Source organism: Puma concolor, chromosome C1 (genome assembly GCF_028749965.1).
Source record: "Puma concolor isolate L17-30 chromosome C1, mPumCon1.1.hap2, whole genome shotgun sequence".
Lineage (NCBI taxonomy): Eukaryota > Metazoa > Chordata > Mammalia > Carnivora > Felidae > Puma > Puma concolor.
In genome coordinates this window covers 118,251,169-118,266,246 of record NC_141674.1, presented here as the reverse complement: position 1 = coordinate 118,266,246, position 15,078 = coordinate 118,251,169, and the positions used below count along the sequence as shown (strand labels likewise).

The following is a 15,078-nucleotide window of genomic DNA, read 5'->3' as shown; positions in this document are numbered from 1 at the left end:
GGACGCACACATCCTCATGCCTCCCACCTGGAGAGTCAGTTGTGTGGCTGGCCTCTGCCCTGTGGTCTTGGACTGGCACTCCCTGGGTCCAGATGGCAGTGCCCAAGTGATAGGAGAGCCAATGGCTGGTTCTCAGTCACTCGGGGCAGATACAGGACACGGCCTCAGGACCTTGGGGCCACAACTGGGGCGGGGGAGTCTGCTGGTCTCTTTTGAGTCATAACGAGCTTGTAATTATCGTTATCTTTAATCTTTGCTGCACTGACAGTGCGTCTTTCACTTCGGGAAATTTCACCTGTTTTATCTCATTTGATCTTAAAAATAAGTCCGATCAAGGCAGGGCAGGTACTTATTATCTCCGGTGTATTTGTGTGTGTGGGTCTGTGTGTCTCTGCATGTAACTGTGTGTGCTGCGTGTGGCTGTGTGTGTGAATGCGTGTGTGTGTGGTATGGGATCATCTGTGCACGTGTGACCGGGTGCTTGTGCACGCGTGTGGCTGTGCATGTGGTCGTGGTTGCTGCGTGTGCCCTTGCGTGTCCCCGCGTGTGGGGTCTGGGTGCACACGCGGCATGGCTGAGATCAGAGGAGGTGAGAACCCCACGGCCCCGAGGTGGCTGCGAGGGCTGGGAGGCGAGGTTTCATCTCTCTCCTGGAGATTGATTTCGCCCGGGGAAGACGCTCTAATTCCTGTGACTCACTCGTTAGAGGAGTTCAAAGCAGCCAGGTGGCGGGAGGGTGTCTGGGATTGCAGGTTTCGGAGTGATTCGCTCATTCTGCTCTGATTATTAATTTATTCTTCAAGCTAGTCCTTTCCCTGAGAGTTCTTAACCTCTTCTGTGCCGTGGACCCCTCCTCGGAATGAGGATGCATAGAGTAAAAACATAGAACACAGAGAATAAAATGCAGAGAATAAAAACACATGGGGTGGGTTACGGGAGAAAGCGATGCTATTGAAAGCAATAACCAAATGTTAAAGGCGCCACATCTGTGCTATAGTCATGCGTGGGCTCCCTTGCCAGCTCAGGCTGCAATGTCACTGGGGTCTAATGGTGACCTTAAGCTGTGGTGAGCACAGGTGATGCTCTGTGCCATGGCATGAACACATCTGTGACGTGTGCCGGTGGCAGGCTCAGAGGCACTGTGGCTCGTCCGTGCCCGTGCCTGAGGGACACCAACTTCCACTTCCAAGTTAGCAGAGGTAAAATGTATTTTTTCCCTCGGGGTCATGCAGCCTTGCATTAACTGGAACTTGTAAATTATTTGGAATAATTTGTAAATGATCTGGAAGCCACCTTCTAAGTGGCACCCCCGTGAAGGTTTCTCTAAACCCGTCTGTGCATCACAAATACCCATGGAACTTTTTACAGAATGTCGTATTTTGTCCCTGACCTTCTGCCGGGACCTGTGGAATCAGAGTCTCGGGGAGAGGGTCCAGGGATGCCTGCAGGGCTTCTCGGGGATGCCAGGACCCCCGGGAGGTGCCGAGGCCCTCGAGGGCAGGTGACTAGTGCAAAGGGGCTCCTCCTGGCCTCGGGTCCAGCACGTCCCTTTCCCTTAGCAGAACCTGGGCAGTGTGGTTACATGTCCTCTGGGGAGTTGTTCGAACACGCTAGAGCACTGTGACTTCCCCAGGTGCAGTGGGGGTGTTGCCTCTCCTCCTCCCCCTGGCGAGTGCTGTGCTCCCAGCCCCTTCTGTTGTGGAGCCTTTGGTGGGGCCCGTGGGATTTCGGCACAGACCGTGGCACCCCCCCCAGCTGAGGTGTGGGCCGCCCCCCCTCCCGGCCCCCCCGCTGCTGTCCCCAGATGGCCTCTGGGGGCCCAGGTGAGCTTGTTGACAAGGCTCGGAGGAGCTTCAGGGAGTGAAAGTGGCTGCCTGGGACCCTGGGCGCCTGGTGTTTACCCAGAAATTGTGCTAATCCTGCTAATTCCCGTGATTTACGCAGCCTCTTGGCTCTGTCTACGGCCTTCCTCTCCTGGGAGGGGAGGGAAGCAGAGGGCAGCGGCTGATGTGCCGAAGACCATGCCCGTGGCACGGGGCGGTGGGGGGGGGGACTGTCTGCGCTCCCCCTGGCTGGGTCGGTCCCCTGTGGGCATCCGTGGAACCCCAGGGCTTCTGTGTGGAGAGTGGGAATCTCAATACATATTCTTTCCTCCTGCGCGCTGTTCACCCTGGTCCTGTGCTGGCCACACCCTGAGGCTTCACGCGGCAATACTGTCCGGGGCCCTGGCCCTCTTCCCTCCGTGGAAAGTGGCCCCGGGGGGCTCACTTCCTCCTCTGTAAGCACTGGCTTGGTGACACCCACTCTGCCAGCGGAACAGGGCAGGAGGCTGGCGTCAGGGAGCTACAGCTGCTGGTCTCCAAGAAAACCCGCAGTCTTCTGCTCCTCTTCTAGTCTCCTCGTGTCCCTTAGCAAATTGACACCGTCCCTTCTTGAGCCTCTTCTTTTCTTGAGATCTCTGACGCTAAAGTCTGAAGGTTCTGACTTGTTGGCCTCAGACTCCCCATCTGCATTCGGATAGGGTTGGATCCATGCCTCGGGGGTCTGCCAGCCCGGCACTGGGGCTGGGGCTGGGGTTTGGTCTCATGCGCCGACGCTGTGGGCACCCGGAGTCCTCCGCTGGTTTCTGGTCCACTGAGCCCCGTGCCCTCCAGACGCAGGCCTGGCTCCCTGTGCCCACCTTACCCATCGGCAAGGGTTCTGAGTATCTGCTCAGCGGGGACCTAGGGATGCAAGGCCCAGCCGTGCCCTGGACGAGGTCACAGTCAAGCAGGAAGCCAGGTGGGGGTGTAGCAGGTCACGACCGTGACACGTTGGGGGAGTATCCAATCCCTGGGCAAGGACACCTAATTCATTTAGGGGTCGTGCAGGGCCTCGCCAGCTCCCAGCCTAGTGCAGGTGAGGCATGAAGCTGGTCATCAGCGAAGAAGTGTTGAGTAAAGGGTTAGCGAATGAATGTACGACCGCCTACCCTGGACGGCTCCAGCAGACAGGCACATAGCCCAGTCGCGGTGTTTGCACACAGCCCCGAAAGAGCCTCAGCTTTGGCCCACCCTTGACTGGTGGTCTCTATCCACCGGTGTCACTACCTTGGATATATGACTAGGGCGGGAGCCACGCCAAAACTTGCTTCTTGGGTCCCCTGGGCTCCTGGCACAGTGCTCCCCATACCCGAAGGGCTCAACGGTTACCTTATGCCTTCCAGGGGATTCCGGGGTAAATCCCTTAGCACTGTTGCATCCTTACGCAAGGGACAGCTCACTGTGGTGCTTGAGAGTACAGCTTTGGGGCCAGACAGCCTGGGCTCAAGGCCTGGCACGGCCGCCTCTAACCGTGCGTCTCAGAGCCAGTTACTCAACTTCTCTGAACGTTGGTTTCTTCCTATGTAAAATGTGAGGATTAAATGAGATCCCTCCCGTAAGGTGTTTGGCACACGGTAAATGCTTATTAAAGTTTTGTTGTTCCAGCTGTTATTGTTATTTTTGTCCTTACTTCCAAATTCAAGGTGTGTTTCAACGTTGGGCCTAAATATTCCTTTACCTGAGCTTCTGGGGAGGAAAACCCAGGCTGTTCACAAAACCACTTGCATCTCAGAGAGCTGTGGTTTCCTGCCACAAAGGTCCATTTTCTCTGCCAGGCATTTCTGAGCGTTTGCCCTGTGTCAGCTTGACCTGGAGGTGATGATTATAACCTAGGGGTGCTGGGTTGGTGCAGAAATCCCGAAGCAGAAGTGACTGGAACTGGGGAGGAGTTGGGGGGCTTCCCAGAGGTGCTGATATCCGAGTGGCATCTTGAAGGAAGAGTAGGGGTCCGCAGAGAAAGGGCGAAGGACTGCGGGTGGGTGGCATGGTTTGAGCAGGGGCCTGGTGGTGGACAGGATTAGGCTAGTCACACCTGTCTGGGTGGGAAGGAGATGTGGGCAGGGGAGTCTACAGGAAGACTTTACCTAAAAGCCACGGGGGTTCAGCGCGGCCTTGGCCAGAGGAAGAATGCAGTGAGATGTGGGTTTGGTGCAGCCGGGTGGCGGGGCTGAGGGGGCCGAGAAGGCGGAGCGGGCGCGGGCCGGGGTGTGTCGCCGGTGAGCGGTTCCCATAGCCAGATGACACAAATAGACTCGGGGCCAAAGGAAACCCCGTAACTCACCAGAATCTGCAGGGAGATTTCTCTGTCCCCCATCGGCCTTGGGTTTTCTTGACAGGGAGTTTTGAAAGTTTGAGGAAGCGGGACAGGCCGGTGTGTGCAGACAAAACCAGGCGGTCCAGGACGCGGGTTGTTTTCCCCCGGCAGGCCAGCAGGACCGTCTCTGATACATCGCATCCGTCGTTCTGGGCTTTTCCCATTTTCCACCTAGACACGAGAGTTTTGTGCGGATCTAACAAGATGAAATTCTGGACCTGAAGATGTGGATCTAACCTCGAGGCCCCCGGGGATGGAGCTGACCACTGCCTCTGGTCTCTGCCCTGCTGTGACCCACGGGCTCCCTACCAGAACATTCCCTTCCCACCGGCCCGCGAACCAGCCCCGCCTCCTTTCTGCCGCAGCAACCGCGGACCTCCGGACTCTCCAGTTGTTGCCTTACGTTTGGCTTTTATGGCAAAGCTTCCTGACGAAATTGTTTGTGCCTCTGTTTTTCCTACCTCCACTCAGGGACCCTGGTCGCCACGTGCGACCGAAACGGGTCAGCCCTCAGGCTTCACTGTCTCCCATCTCTCAGTAGCTTAGGAGGGAGCTGATTGTTCCCCCTCTTCAGGCTGTTTCACTCCTGCCTTGGCTTCCGGCCCCCCACGCTCACCTGGCGGTCGTTTCCTCCTTTCTCCCACTGGCAGTTCCTGCTTAGTCTCGTTGGCGGGTTTCTTCTCCTTTTCCTGGAAATGTTGGAATGTCCATGTTTCAGCTCTGGAACTTTCTTCCGGAACTTTTCTTCTTGGCTTCCACCCTCTGTCTCGGAGATCTTGCGCGGTGGCTGTCATATTCCTCCCTCCAGCTTCTGCCTCTCCCCCGAGCTCTGAACTTGTGTTTCCAACAGCCTCTGCGCGATTTAATAGGCACTCCAACTTAACATGGCCCAGACTGAGCTCCTGATCTCTGCCCCAAACCAGCTTCTCACCCAGTGGGACCCCATCCCAGCCAATGGCACGGCCATTCATTCATCCAGGTCGTCAGCCAAAAATCTGAGCCACCTGTGACACTACTCCTCTTCTTCTGAGAAGATTGGCTCGTGTCTCTATTCTGTAACTTGAAACAAATGCTCGATTAGCAGTTTCTGCCAGCGATGAGGCATATTAGTGAAAGGCTTGCTTGTGACCCGGGACTCAGCCGCAGAGGGAGCGTTACCTGTGCCCTGCATCCCGGTCCAAGCCCTGGAAAGTCTGTGATCCCCGCCATTCACCATCTCAGACCACCGTCACATCTTCCTTGGCCTCTCTGGTAGTTCCCCTTCCCCCAGATCTGCTCTCACACGGCAGCAGAGTGACCCCGATACCCCCGTGAGACCTGTCATACACCCCATCTGCTCAAAACCTTCCAGAGCCTGCACTCTCCTTGCTGTTCCTCAGACGAGCCAGCCTCTGCCCATCCAGCTTTGTGGCTCCTGCCTCTGCCCTCTGGCTGCCGTGGGCTTCCGTGGCAGATTCACGTGGCACCCCGTTCCAACCTCAGAGACGAAGGCGGCGGGCCCTCTGCCCCTCTGCCCTGCTCTGTCCTTCCACTTTGCTTGCTTTATTGACATTACCTCTAACTAACTGAAGCTAAATATACATTTATTCCACCTCTCCCCGCCCCCCTGGCCCATATACCATGTCTCTGCCAGGTAGAATGTAAACTCCGTGGACTGTACCTTCAGCACCAGACAGAATGCCTGATACATAATAGGGGCTGAAAACTATGTTGACCGAATATGTGCTAGTGCATAAATGGTGAAAAAATGTTTGAATGAATGAATGAATGAATGAATGAATGAATGAATACACGTATACACAAGTACACGAGAGGTGGATCCTGGTGAGCAGGGAAGGAACAGGAAAAACGAAGGCGTTTCTGGGGTGCTTGGGTGGCTCAGTCGGTTAAGCATCCGGCTTTGGCTCAGGTCATGATCTCGTGGTTTGTGAGTTCGAGCCCCCACATCGGGCTCTCTGCTGACAACTCAGAGCCTGGAGCCTGCTTCGGATTCTGTGTCTCCCCCTCTCTCTCCCCCTCCCCTGCTTGCACTCTCTCTCTCTCTCTCAAGAATAAATAAACTTAAAAAAAATTTTTTTTTTTTAAAGAGGGCTTTTCTTTGAGGACCACTCAGGAATTGTTACTCTGTTTTCATTTTCCTGTGATGCCCAGTTGGCGGTCATTGCCCCTGACTTCATTTCTCCAAGTAGAACTTGCTGCCCAGATTTTTAAAAATCTGGGGTCGAAGGCAACGCAGACGCTCGGCTGTTGTCCGCGAGGTCGTTCAAAAGACCGGATGAGTCTCAGAACTAATAATTCTCGAAATTAATTAAACCCTCCTTCCCAATTATGAGAGAATTAAGCTTTCATAGCGTGCGGCGGCCGTGAATCTGGGTCGGCGTTTCCCGGCTGGGTCTGGGGGCAGTCAGTGGTGCTGAGCGTCTTTGTCTTTTTTTCAAGGGCTGTCACCCAGGACCATGAGCGGCTAAGATGGAGACGTCCGCCTCAGTCACGGCCACGGAGAAGAAAGACGCCAAAAGTGGGAGCCTGGAGGGTGTCGCTTTCCCCGACCCGGGCAGGAAGGCCTCTGCTCTCGCGGTGGCCACGGCGGCCGCGGCAGCGGTGGCTGCCCAAGGAGGTACTATGTGTTCTTCACACTCGGCGGGCGGCAGGGGTGTTTTTCATTAGCCCGTTAGGATTTAATTAGGCCGGTGGCCGATGTCACCAGGCAGGCATGCTGGGTTTATGGGGGGCGAAGAGGAGGGCGCCCCTGCTCCCGGGGATCCCGGGCCCCTTGACGTTTGCCTGCAGGTTTCTCGGGGATCCGGCCGCCCTCAGTCTGCTGAGCGGTGCTGGGAGCGTTCGGTTGGCACGTTTGAGATGTGCCAGAGACACGGCCTCGGGCCTCTGGCCTGCCAAGGACTATTTTGGAAAGTAATTGTCTCCTGATCCCTCTGGCTGTAATTAGAGGGTCAGGTACAGAATTTAGTATCCTTAGGTGAATTTCTGGCCAACTTAATTATAACAGAAGAACTCCACAAGCCTCAGCCTCTCATTTACTGCCCCGGAGAGAAATGCTCTCTGGTTTCCACTGGTCCGTGCCAGCATCCCGTCGGGAAAGTTTGGCGGGAAGGCGAGACCTCCCCTTGTGTGCGCGCAGTCCATCTGGAGGCCACAAAACTATTTCTGTCTCGGAGGAGTGGAGAGTCTTAGATTTCTTCTCTTTCCCTTTTTTATTCAAGTGCATTTAGTCATGGCCTATTGCTTGCCGCTCAGGCACAGATTTGCCTCCGCGGGGTGGTCGTGCAGGCATGGGCAGTGCCTCTCACACTTTGATGCGCACACGCATGGCGGGGGTGGGGGTGGGGGGCGGCTTGCTGAAGTGCAGAGCCCAGTTTAGCAAGTCGGGTAGGGCTGAGTTTCTGCATTTCTCTCCAGAACTCAGGTGATGCTGGTGCTCCTGGTCCGTGACCCGCGCTGGGCGTAGCTGGGGGCTGGAGCCCAGGGACTCGGGGAGACCCTCAGACGGGGAGGAAGGAGTTGGTGGTTCCAAGGGTGAACTAGAGGACCTCCGGGCTGTGGTTACTACATTTAGTTTTATTTTTGTTCATGATTCTAAGTTGGAGGTCGTTACTAGGATGTGTGGCCCAAGTCAGGAGGGGGAGACCCGAGGCCAGCCTTTGGCCTCCCTACCTGGGTGATCCCCCTCGACTCCTGTCCCTCTTGGAGACTGGCTGTCCAGGCCCTTCTTGTGCGACCAGCTGGGGTGGAGGTAGGAGCCAAAGCCCCAGGTGGACACCCTGCCCTCCAACAGGGTGGTGTCAGCAGAGGAGGGGAGGCTGAGGGTAGGAGTCTGGCTGGCTGGGAGGCCAGGCTGCCTGGTCACAGGGCTGGCTTGTCCTGGGCCTGGCTGTGTCTGCATGTGATCTGTTCCTTCCCTGGGGTCAGGCTTCCCCTACCCCGTGGTGACTGCTCAAGCTGTCCCTCTGCCTAAGGGACAGATCCATGGGTCTCCGAGGCCTCAGTGAGCCCTGGCAAGCCTGGGCCTCCGTGCATCTCTGGCCTGCCCCGGGGCCTCTGTTCTCCCCACAGTCTGGGTCTACTTCTCCTGAGCTGTGAGTGGGTCATGAACTACCACATGGCAAGATTTACGGCCATGCCATAGTAGCAGAGAACAGACTGAAGCAGTAATTACACAGTGATTGAGATGTAATTGGGGGGAAGCCCCTCTAGCTTCAGACCTCATTGTCACCAATGTGCAATAATGGCAGATGCCTGAGGGGATCTCGATGCTGGGGGACGGGCAACAGGCAGATAGCTTGGGGTGCAGTGGTTCCTCGGAGGCATCCAACCCTACTCTACCCCACCTGCACCGGCCCCCTAGGATGCTGGCCCTACCCACTCCTGCAGGCCCCCATCCCCTCATTCCCTGAACCCGGAGCAGCTCCTGGCTGATGCGGTTCCAGCGGAGCTGGCTGTGACCTGTCATTGCAACGAGTCTCCGGTCAGGTGCAGCTGACCCTGGAGAGGCTCTTCACTGCTCCTGCTCCCCGTGGCCTTGTGTGCACAGTTTGTGGGGGAGGGCCCTCCAAGAGTCAGGCAGGAGCCTGCATGGGGCAAGGCCAGGGGTATCACGGAATGGGTGCCCTGGACTTTGAGGCTGTGTTCCAAGGACAGGGTGAGGGATGCCCAGTGGTGCAGCCCAGAGGGGGCTGGCCTGGGTCCTAATTGCCATATCCCTGGGGGCCATGTCATTTTCCTCTCTGGGCCTTGTTTTCCCAGTCTGTGTCGTGAGGTGGACGTTTGGATAACATTTGGCAGATGTCACCCAAAGTCTTCATGATCTTGTGACGATCTCCTGCCTTTGAACACTTAGGCTGTTTCCAGCTTTTCACCGTGGAAAAATAATGTGGAAATGAAATCTTTCTACCTACAGGTGTGTTCCCTCTTAGAGCCAAAGCCATACAATTCCAGTGGTGGGGGTGAAGGTCCTGGAATGGTGGTGGGACGAGGGGATGGGATCGGGGGTCAGGAGCTGGCCTGGACTACAGGCTGCCCGCCCCAGCTGGACACCTTGCAGCCCTGCCAGTTTGTAGGCTGTCTCTGTGCTGCTCACCACAGGGCTCCTGACATCCTCAGACAAGACTCAGCCATCCTCTGGACCACCGTGTAATAAGCCACGAAACAGTAAGCTTGTGTGTTCGATGATAGGAGATTGATTAATCAAACTATGGAACGTTTATTGAATAAAACATTATGTGGCCACTGAAAACGTTCATCAGGAGACTTTACAGTAACGTGGGGAGGCGTGACTGCGTTCCAACAGCGAGAAAAAGCAGGATGCAAATTCTGTCTTACGTCTCTCACAACTTTAGACTCCCCGGAAGTACCGTTAGCAATGGCCGTCCAGATGTTGGGACTCAGGGTGATGGACGATGCATAGGGGAAGCTCATCCCTGTGGTTCTTAGGGACCGTCCGCCTTTTAGAACCTTCTATTCGAATGTAACTACCTCTGAAAGCAGGGGTGTGCTGGAGCCAGCCGCTGCTAACTTGTGGGAGTGGAGTGTAGACATCTTCCAATCCTGCCGTCCTCGACCTTCAGTTCGTAACTAAAAGTTGGTCGTAGCGGGAAGAGTTGCAGGACGAAAATGGGCAAATGCCACACATCAGGGCCGCCTGCCCCCGCCGTCTTCTACCACAGCCTCTTGTTGACCCTCTCCCAGCACATGGAGCTGCTGGGTACCAGGCTAGAGTGGCAGGCACGTCTGTTTCCTGAGCGCTTGAAGGCTCTATTTTATAAAAGAGAAAATGATGAGGCAGGGAAGGGACTTGCCCAAGGCCACCAGCTGCTATAACAGAGGGCGGGATCGGAGGCTCCGGCTCTTTCCCTGTCACGTGGTGAGAGGCCTTTTTTTGGTATTTGCTTTCAGATTGTGATTTTAGACTCTTTGTGGGTGACGTGGGCCTTAAAGCCCAGCCCACTGATACCGTGTGGTAATCGTCCAGCCTCCGCCCCAGCTGCGGAAAGTCACACATCTGTCCAAGAGGCTAACGGCACCTGCTCTTTGTGACTTTGAGATTCGAGGCTGTGACTTATTTGCGGAGGGCCCCGAAAAGTCACGTGGCTTGACTGGCCTCTGTTGCTTGACCTCCTGGAGTGCCACGAGGCTGGACGTGCTGGGGGCTGGGCGTTTCCACTCAGAGTTGCAACCTCTCTGAGCCCGCGGAACAGGGCAGTAGCAGAGAGGAAGCAGCACTGTGGTCAGACTGGGGGAAGGTTTCAGTGAATCACCTGTCTGGCGGGAGCAGCTCCGGAGAGCAGACGGCAGAAGCCGAGGCTGGCGGGTCCTCTCCCGGCGACTTTAGCTGTGGTGCTAACACTTTGGAGGCCATAAATCTTTAAAAAACACATTTTGGCCCAGAGCTTTTTTCCCCCTTTAATTTTTAAAATGGCGTAATTTTAAAGGCAATTTGATTCAGATGTTTTTCATTGCTTTATGCCAAAACTGCCCAAATGCTGTCGCATTTTCCTCCTCGGCAGTGGATTTTCTTTCCAAAAATATTTCTGGACCTGTCTGTGTGCCTCAGCTGAGCCCCAGGGACCCAGCCACTTCAGGCCTCCGGGCTGGGACGATCGGAAAGTCTGGAGCCATAAACCTTGGAGCCGGGTCTCGGTCCGAGAGCTTTGCTAAGTCCCTGAGGTCAAACAGCCAGACGGGCTTTAGAAGTTCTGCGAGGCGCCTACAGTGGCTAACACCTAACTGTTGCAGAGTGCCCACTGTGTGCTGGGCCAGGGTCCCCCCACTGTGGTTCCCCACGAGCGGGATCAGCATCCCTGGGAGTTGGACCCCACCCTAGGCCTCCCGGAGCAGTGTTCCGGGAGTGGGGCCCAGCGAGCTGTGGGGATTCTGGTGCACTTGTAGGGCCCTCTGTGTTCTAGCTGCGTGAGGCGTACTGTGACTTTCCATGTGTAAAGTGGGAGTCACATAGCGGAGCTGCTGAACAAACATTGTGGGAGACACGATGTGCTCACACCTGCCTGGCACGGGGTACCTCACAGGTGGCACGGCATAGCCTTAAGAAACAGCTCAGACTCTGCAGCCATACCACCTGGGTAAGGCCCAGCTCTGCTCACCTTGGGCAGGTCTGTGTCTCAGTTTGCTCATCTGTAAAATGGACACAATAATGGCACCCACATCACGGTGTTGTGAGAATTACTTGCGTTAGCAACATAAAATGCCAGGCGCTAAGTTAGCTCTTTGTGGAGATCCCGGTTCAGTCTCTGCCTTGTTAACTATCACTGGTTTTCCTTTTCTAGGCCTGCAGGCTCCGCCTGACATAGAAAGTCTCCCCTTCACTGGCAACTCTTGCTAGTTGACTTGTTGAGGCCGGACAGGTTGTAGGAAGACCAGATTTCTGTTGTCTTCCTGCTTGAGAGTGGTGGAGGGAGCCCTGGGCTGGAAATCAGGCCTGAGTTTCTGTCCTGCTTTGCTTCACTATCACAGGCTGTCCTGGGTAGACGACCTTAGTGGGTCCCTGGCCTTGCTAACTCAGCCTTCTCCCCTGTATGCTGGAGGGTGGGATCAGACCAGAGGTTGCCCAAACTGGCCATGCCTCAGAATCCTGCGATACACCTGTCATAAATGCGGATTCCCGGGACACTCCAGACCTGCTGAAACAGAACCTCCCAGGCTGGGGCCCCGGGCATGTGTATGTGTAGCAGGCTTCCCAAGCCTTTGGATGCGGTTGGTCCCAAGGCATGGAGTGTATCCCCGGAGGTGGGGCACTAACTGGGTGCCGCCGGTCAGTGCGGGTGGCGTTGTGCCCTGCATGTTACGGTGTGGCTCCCGGCACATCGCTCCTTGCTGCGGGGGGGCCTCCGTGCCTCCGACTGCACTGGCCACCCCTTCATCTTGTCCACCGGCCCTGTTGGCGTCTTTGCAAGTTGCTTCCAGTCACGTTTTTGCTCAGCGGTGACACATCCCCGCCAGTCCCGGAATGCCGCGCCAATACCATAGTCTGCAAAGGAATCAGGTGGTGAGCATTCTGGCTGAGGCGCCCAGGGTGAGGAAATGTACCCAAGTCACCTGGAGCCCCGTCCTTGATAAGTACCTCCGAGACCCTGGTGTCTCTGCCCTCTCTCTGCCTCTTGCCCTCCCGCTAGGATGCCCTACGGGCAGGGCATTGGTTGGTCACCATTGTGCTCCCGGCCCAGCAAGGCAGACGGCCGACAAATGGTTGCCGAGTGAGCGGTGTCTGATGACGTTATGCCAAGTGTGTGCCGGTCGGCTGTTGTGGCCTCCTCCCTCTCAGGTCGCCAAGGCCCTTGGGAGACCAGGGTCAGTTGGGCTGGCCTGCTCCTTGGCCCCGGCTCCTGCACCTGAGGCCCTCTGGAACTTGCCGAGCGGGCCCAGCCTTCCCGGCCTACCTGAACTGCTCTGCGGGGGCCACACACTTTTGCCTTGGGCTGGAGGATGCACTCAGGTGTGACTAAATGGGCAATTATTCTTATTTAAGTGATTTTCAGGATGGCTGTTGGTGCTGCGGCTGAGCTTGTTTTAATGGCCCAGTCACATGGAACAGCTAGTTCCCATCAGACTTTTTCCAAGAGCAGAGCTCGGTCCTCGCTGACAGCTCTGTCCACCCAGGGAGGGGGACGCAGTCCGACCGCCTGGGCTTTTTCCGGGGAGCTCTGAGCGACTCACGATGCCCTGGCCAGTGAGGTCTCGTGTGCCAGGGCTGTGCCGGAGGGCCGGGGCCCCTGGGGCAGAGGGGAGGGTTGGAGGCTTCTTTTGGCCCTCAGTGGAGTGTGGTAGGAAGGACCTGGGCTGTTTCCTGCTCCCCACTGCCAGATGTGTGTCTGGCGCAAGCCGGCTAGCTTTTCCCAAGGCCATCAGTTGGGGGTAATAATGGTAACCACATCTGACTCCGACGAGGAGAAATGGGAGAGCGTTTGCAGAGCGGCTATCAGAGGGCCTGGGCACTGACAAAGTAAACATTAGTGACATGAGTCTGAATGCCCATTCCTTTGGCATATCCCGGACCCCGTCCTCTAAAGGCCGCTCTAAACGTCACTCAAAACAGCTGCCGTCCAGCATCAGAGCAGATGCCCCTGTTAGCCCCAACATGGCCGCCCCCGCCATATCTCACGTCAGCGTTCGAGGCCCAGCCCAGGGCCTGTGCTCTGGAAGCCTTCTGGACGGACCTCCTGGCCTCTCCCCCTGGGTTGTAGAGGCTGGCGCACATGCATTTCCGCTTCAGACCCGCCCTGTGTGTTTCTGGCTGGCGCGTGTGAGTTGGTGACCTCTGCTCACAGAGAAGGAAAGTGCCTGAGGGCCGCGCTGGTGGCTCCGGCTCCTGTTTCCCCCCTGGGCCCTTGGCAAACGTGGCCTCATCTCTTGTGGTTCACTGTGCGTGTTTAACTATTGCGGAGTTGGGGAAAGCTTCAAAGTCCTTTCCGATTATAGAACTGGGAGAAGCTTGAGAGATCATATAGTTCAAATCTGTTCCTTTTAGACACGTGGAAGCCAAGGTCCAGAGACACGAAGCACAAACTCGTCTAGTGACACCGCTGGGACCGGAAATCGATTCACCGGGAATCACCGATGGGATGGGACACAGCTGCTCCCTGCCCTGCCCCCCGGTCCTGTCCCGAACCCCGGCTTCCCGAATTGATGGTGTTTATGTTGGAGACATTTTTCTGACGTTTGGTTCTGTCAAAACTAATTTTAGCATTTCTAAAGCTTGGTAAAAATACAGCCTCATTACTTTGATGTCAGTGCATAGTTTACTATTAGTATATTCTGGGGTTTATCATTTTAGTCATGTTTAACACGGCTGCACCAGGCATGCACTATTAAATCTGGCTTATTTTACATTCCTGTCCGGAATTATTTATTTGTAACAATTTCCTCTCTATCAAAAGACACAGCTAATGCTGTGTTTTAATGTGTTATTTACACACAAAATAACCTATTTACAACTCAGTATGCGCCAGAGGGAGAATGGATGGGCCCCAGTTTCCTGCGTTCTGTTATATCGGAGTTTAACAATCTGGTTTGCTAATAGAACCATTTATCATTGGTGTGGGGGGATAATTTATTTTATGTTTGTGGCCAGGTCTCCCTGCCTCTGATCTTGGGAACATTTTGAAGATAATGAAGTCAGGCCTGGTGTTTGGGGCGGAAGCGGGATACCCGAAAGAGAAGGGGGACCCGTGGCCTTCCGGAAGCGGCCCGGGTGCCTCTGGGTTCCCTGAGCGCGTGTGTGCGTCCCGCAGATGGTTCCGGAACACCCGTCAGAGACGCGGTGATGCAGAGACTCTGCCTCTGCCCTCCAGGAGCACCCAGCTGAAGGCATCAGGGGACAGAGAACAGAGCACTATGGGGACACTGGGCAGATGTGACCCATCCCACCCAGGAAGCTTCTTGGGGAGGCAGCATCGGAGCTGGGCCTGTAAGGATGTGTAGGTCTCACCAGGTGAAAAGAGGAAAGGGTGGGTGGCAGGGCAGCTGAGCGAGCCCTTGGGAGTGCAGGGGCTTGGGAATCAGCGTCTGACCCATGTGGCTGTAAGCTGGGGTATTCAGGGGGTGGCCTGAGAGGGGCTCCTGCTTCAGTGACAGGCGGGGTGTCTAGACTGTCCCCTCACCCCCAGGCCTCAGGAAACCAGTCCCAGAGGTTTAAGGCAGATCCCTGCCACATCAGATTGTCAGTGTCTGCTCAAAAGCGCTACCTGCAGCCGGAGGCTGGAGACAGGGGTCCAGGAAGAGGTCCCTGGGTCCAGCAGCCAGGCATGGCGGGGACGGACAGTGGGATGAGGGAAGGACTGCTCAGAAGAGAGGCCCAGCAGCGTCTGGGGCTCCTAGCGGTTATGTGGCCACTCGACCTTGCAAGCCGAGGTCCTGTGGCCGTGTTGGAGCTTC

The 15,078-nt window shown here is 56.0% G+C and overlaps 1 protein-coding gene across 2 annotated transcripts in view; it reads left to right on the top strand.

Moving 5' to 3' along the window:
• Positions 1-15,078, top strand: part of GLI2 (GLI family zinc finger 2) — a 258,248-nt gene that overhangs the window by 63,764 nt on the left and 179,406 nt on the right. The window contains exon 2 of one of the 2 annotated variants that reach the window (XM_086718388.1): positions 6,616-6,793. In XM_086718388.1, the coding sequence (XP_086574514.1) occupies positions 6,646-6,793 (148 nt within the window). In that variant the 5' untranslated portion in view covers positions 6,616-6,645. Of the gene's footprint in view, positions 1-6,615; positions 6,794-15,078 lie in introns of those variants that run through there. The other variant, XM_086718389.1, reaches the window with a different exon arrangement.